This window comes from Notothenia coriiceps, unplaced genomic scaffold, assembly GCF_000735185.1.
Source record: "Notothenia coriiceps isolate Sejong01 unplaced genomic scaffold, NC01 NC01_scaffold00006775, whole genome shotgun sequence".
NCBI classification, from domain to species: domain Eukaryota; kingdom Metazoa; phylum Chordata; class Actinopteri; order Perciformes; family Nototheniidae; genus Notothenia; species Notothenia coriiceps.
The window spans coordinates 1-5,163 of NW_011339476.1; the positions used below are offsets into that span (position 1 = coordinate 1).

General features: G+C 41.1%; 1 protein-coding gene across 2 annotated transcripts; it reads right to left on the reverse strand.

The window, feature by feature from the left end:
• Positions 1-1,418: 1,418 nt before the first annotated feature.
• LOC104943781 (sodium- and chloride-dependent GABA transporter 2-like) lies at positions 1,419-3,564 on the reverse strand. Of its 2 annotated transcripts, none has more exons than XM_010769249.1 (5): positions 3,414-3,498; positions 2,958-3,061; positions 2,172-2,296; positions 1,724-1,836; positions 1,419-1,640 (listed from the first exon to the last, which is right to left on the reverse strand). In XM_010769249.1, the coding sequence occupies exons 2-5, from the start codon at positions 3,053-3,055 to the stop codon at positions 1,449-1,451; spliced, it is 528 nt and encodes a 175-aa protein (XP_010767551.1). In that variant the 5' UTR covers positions 3,056-3,061; positions 3,414-3,498; the 3' UTR covers positions 1,419-1,448. The 2 variants fall into 2 exon arrangements, with proteins under 2 accessions (XP_010767551.1, XP_010767550.1); XM_010769248.1 differs by having other exon boundaries at positions 1,421-1,640; positions 3,398-3,564.
• Between the last annotated feature and the right edge of the window lie 1,599 nt (positions 3,565-5,163).

Sequence of the window (5,163 nt, forward strand, 5' to 3'; positions counted from 1 at the left end):
CTCCGATTCCGCGGCTACCGCCGTTGTTGAGCCCCAGCCTGACACAGCGCGGGGCTCAATCTCCGCGGCGGTCGCCACCATGTCCCGATTGCCGGCCAGCGAATCAATGGACATGAAGGGCTAGCTTGGCGCGCTAGCCGTCGGCGGAGGCTCTTGATGGTGAAGCGGGCACAATGCCCGCACGAACCGGGGGTATCGATAGCTTCCTGGCGTGTTCCAGCCCAAGGCAGGACGAGCAGACCTGGTGTGAGTCCGTGCGCGAGATCTTAAACCCGCAGCCTCCGAGCCGAGCCTCCGAGCCGAGCCTCCGACTCCTCTGGTGTGAGGGAGAGAAGGGTCCATCCTCGTTTGCCGGGGTGTCGGCGCGGAGGGACAAGCTTTTATGTATGTTACCGAAAAAAATCCAACCTTATCGTTATTCCGAAAGGAAAAAACGATGGGGTAGATTTTTCTTTAAAAAATATTAACTGGTGTGTTAATATCTTATCTCCGTCTCCTCTGGTGTGAGGGAGAGAAGAGTCCGTCCTCGCTCGCCGTGGTGTCGGCGCGGAGGGATAAACTAGCAACAGGTATGTTACTGTTTGAAGAAAAAAATCAAACCTTAACATTATTTCGAAAGAAAAAAACGGCGGGGCAGATTACAATATTAACTGGTGTGTTAATATTTGTTCAATTTTTCTGCAAAGCAAAAAAGAAACCGGCAAGCGCCCGTCAACCGAATGTTAGCTTGGGTTCAGTCTGTGGACCGTTAAGCTAGCCCGGCTACTGATATTTCGAAATGTGCTCTGAAGCGAGAAGAGGTGTTTGAATGACGCTGCGACGTAGCGCAAGCTACTTAAAGGGTGGGTGGATTCCCTGACGTAGACGTCAAGATCACCAGCCAATCAGGATTGGCGTAATGAGATTGATGCTTCTGTTTGCATACGCGTTGAGGCGCATCCCATAGTGAGACATCGAACGGAGTGTTATGAATGAGAACACTTGCTAACACACACACATACACGGCAACGCCCACCACCAGCACACACACACACACACACAATGGCAGATGCAAGTATCAGCGAGAGCAGCAGCGCATTTACAACTTGAAGATATAACCACTATTTTCAATTTGTGGGGATAAAGGACGCAAAAAATATTAACGGTCGAATGTAAACTGTGTGCAGGACAGAAAGCATTGTCCACATCGAATAACAGCAATGCCAATCTCCTGAAGCACCTAACTAATGTACATGTGGGGAGTTGTCTTTTCTCTTACGGTGCCACAGAACAACACAAAAACTTGTATTTGTATTGTTATTATTTTTAAAGTAAAGTAACTTGTTACTAGCTACTTTTATAATTTAGTAACTAATAAAGTAACTCGTTTTTTGAGAGCAGTAACTATAACTTACTAGTTACTTTTTAAAAGTAACTTGCCCAACACTGGCTACTGGTCCAGGAGAGTTTCATTTCGCCCATTTCTTTCCACTTTTATTCATTGTGAAGACACAGGTTCTCACCTCTGTCACGAGGAGGAGGCCGAGAAAGAAGCAAATGGTGCAGAGACAAAGCAGCAACAACTCTCGACGGTAAGCTCTTCGAAATACGGTGGGGAACATGTCTGTCACGGAGGTCATCAGGCACTCCAGACTCACAAACTAGAGACACAGAGCACACAAAAAGCTGAAACCAACAACTGTTTTAATAATAAAACGAATTAGAGGATTTAAAACTATCTCACCTGTGTGTCTGCGCCCAACAAGATGACCATGACGAAGAAACATATAGACCACAGCTGAGGGAACGGCATCATGGCCATTGCACGTGGATAAGCAATAAATGCCAAGCCAGGTCCTGTAATTGAGAACAAAGAGAGGAATTATTAATAAATTAAGAATGCTTTTACATAGACAATATTCTTCCTATTGTGTAATCACGCAGAAGATAAAATATGATCAGTTACTATTGTCTTCAAGCCTCCATTTGTGGAGTGTGGACCGCTATTTCCTGCTGATTTTGGCATCTTGTTAATTACAGCAAACTCAGATGTGAGGGAAAATGATGAAAAAAGCATCCATATGTTCCAAATGTTTTCACAAGCAACCTCTTAGATCTCAACCCTGTCTATATAACTCGTTTTAGATGGTGATGCATGTACTGTAACAGAGGTGCTGTATTGGGGATCTTACCAGAAGCTGCCACTTCAGATATTGGCACTCCTTGTTCGTAGGACATGAAGCCCAAAACTGAAAAGATTGCAAACCCTGCCACAAAGCTTGACGCGCCGTTCACCAAACACAGAACAAACGTGTCCCTGAGAAAAACAACAAAACAAAAAAGTATTTAGAATTTTAGATAATGATTGACTCTTTGGTAATTTAGTTTTCTGTTTTATAACTAATGGAATTGTGACATAATGTCACAATGAGAAGAAAACAATAGAGCATGATCTAAAAATCAACAGCGAGCTAAGACAATAAATATTGTTTGGGAAGAAAATGATTCTGTCTTTGTACGTTAATATAACAGATATTCAAATGCATTAATATACAGGAGTGAAATGTAATCGGTTTACCGAGATGCCTTATATTTCTTCAAAGCAAAGGTATGCCAGCATTACAAATCACCTAACCTAGTACTACACTTAATGAAAAAACTGAAACGTTGACTTTAATTAACTCTATTATATAAACAAATGATAACATAATTGTATTAGGTTAGTTGAATTGTATTAAGTTTAACCTTATATTTTGATTTAAACTTAATGTTATTGCTTTTACCTAACCTAATACAATTATGTGTAGTTTGCTGACATAATACATTTAGTTAAAGTCAATGTTATGTCAATTTAGCAGACGTTTTTAGGTCATGATAGTAGGTTTTACAAAAAAAAGAGTAAATATAACTGCTACAATCTCAGGCCTCAGGGATGCGTTAAAAAAATAAAAAGCAGGAGAAACACAGAGAACACTTACTTGTAACAATCATTGTTATACTGATTGTAACTGCCTAGAGCTGTCAAACTCCCCTGACAAATCCCAAAAGAGAAAAGAACTTGTGCACCTGCATCCATCCAAACCTGTAAAAATGGAAGCACAAGCTGTGAGATTGAAGTACTTTAAAGTATTTGTGGGAGGCCACTGAGCTTTCCTTAAAGGTGGGGTAGGTGAGTTTGAGAAACCGGCTCGAGATACACTTTTTGTTATATTCCATGGAATGCTCTTAACATCCCGATAGCAATGAATATCTTTGACAAAAGATCTGTGGAAGCCGTAGTACTGTAAAAAGCACGACCAAGGAAGTGGCAGATTTTTTCCTGCTGTGTATTTTCAAATTCTAGCGCACTCGAGCTGGTTTCTCCAAAATTACCCACCCCACCTTTAATTTTAATGCATGACTTGAAGTAATTACTTACTTGAGGGTCCACCAACCTTTTGGGGTCTGGATACAGGTAGAAAGAAATGCCATCAATAGCTCCTGGTAAAGTGAGTCCACGAGCCAACAAAACCACCAGCATCAGGTACGGAAAAGTGGCTGTGAAGTAGACTACCTGTCAACATGAGACAAAGGCAGGTTTATCATTTAAATAGCGTTTTTAATGACAATTGATTATTTGAAACAATCAAAAAGATGCAACAGGACAGCTACATAACAAACACGAGTCACATAAAAGAAACATGTAAAAGATCTAGGATACATTTGTCGGATATTGTTTCCTGAATGTGCAACGGACACACAATCTGACACACATAAAACCTCTCCCTGTTATAGCTTAAGTTTCAAACAAAGACACCAAACCACCACCAGTATGCTTTGTGTGTTTAATGTTTTTAAGGATTTGTCTTTTTGTTTGTAACCCGTATGCAGTTGGGATTGTTTCTGTTACATTTTGGGGCTTTCTGTCAGTGTTTTTTGGTAGTTTGTGGATAACATGGAGCAAATGTGGTTGTATAGTTTGAAGCCTTTTCCACCTGTTCTCTCTATTTGTTTATGTTGTTAGTCAGAATGTGACTGTTAGTGGCTGACACAGCATAAGTGGTTAGGAAACACAACAATATGAAGAGAGATTTTTTGGTGATATACACTGAACAAAAATATAAATGCAACACTTTTGTTTTTGCTCCCATTTTTCATGAGATGAACTCAAAGATCTAAAACATTTTCTATATACACAAAATAACCATTTCTCTCAAATATTGTTCACAAATCTGAAAAAATCTGTGATAGTGAGCACTTCTCCTTTGCCGAGATAATCCATCCCACCTCACAGGTGTGGCATATCAAGATGCTGATTAGACAGCATGATTATTGCACAGGTGTGCCTTAGGCTGGCCACAATAAAAGGCCACTCTGAAACGTGCAGTTTTGCTTTATTGGGGGGGTCTGGGGGGGTCCGAAAACCAGTCAGTATCTGGTGTGACCACCATTTGCCCCACGCAGTGCAACACATCTCCGTCGCATAGAGTTGATCAGGTTGTTGATTTTGGCTAACATGTCACCCATTTAGCATGTTTGGGATGCTCTGGATCGGCGTATACGACAGTGTGTTCCAGTTCCTGCCAATATCCAGCAACTTCGCACAGCCATTGAAGAGGAGTGGACCAACATTCCACAGTCCACAATCAACAACCTGATCAACTCTATGCGAAGGAGATGTGTTGCACTGCGTGAGGCAAATGGTGCTCACACCAGATACTGACTTGTTTTCGGACCCCCCCAGACCCCCCCAATAAAGCAAAACTGCACGTTTCAGAGCTGCCTTTTATTGTGGCCAGCCTAAGGCACACCTGTGCAATAATCATGCTGTCTAATCAGCATCTTGATATGTCACACCTGTGAGGTAGGATGGATTATCTCGGCAAAGGAGAAGTGCTCACTATCACAGATCTTTTCAGATTTGTGAACAATATTTGAGAGAAATGGTTATTTTGTGTATATAGAAAATGTTTTAGATCTTTGAGTTCATCTCATGAAAAATGGGAACAAAAACAAAAGTGTTGCAGTTATATTTTTGTTCAGTGTATGTTAATTGTTCATGTTACATTACATTACATTGCATTTAGCTGACGCTTTTATCCAAAGCGACTTACAATAAGTGCATTCGACCAGGAAGATACAACCTTGAAGAAAACAGAATCATATAAGTACATCAGGTTTCATAGAGCCAAACATTTCAAGTGC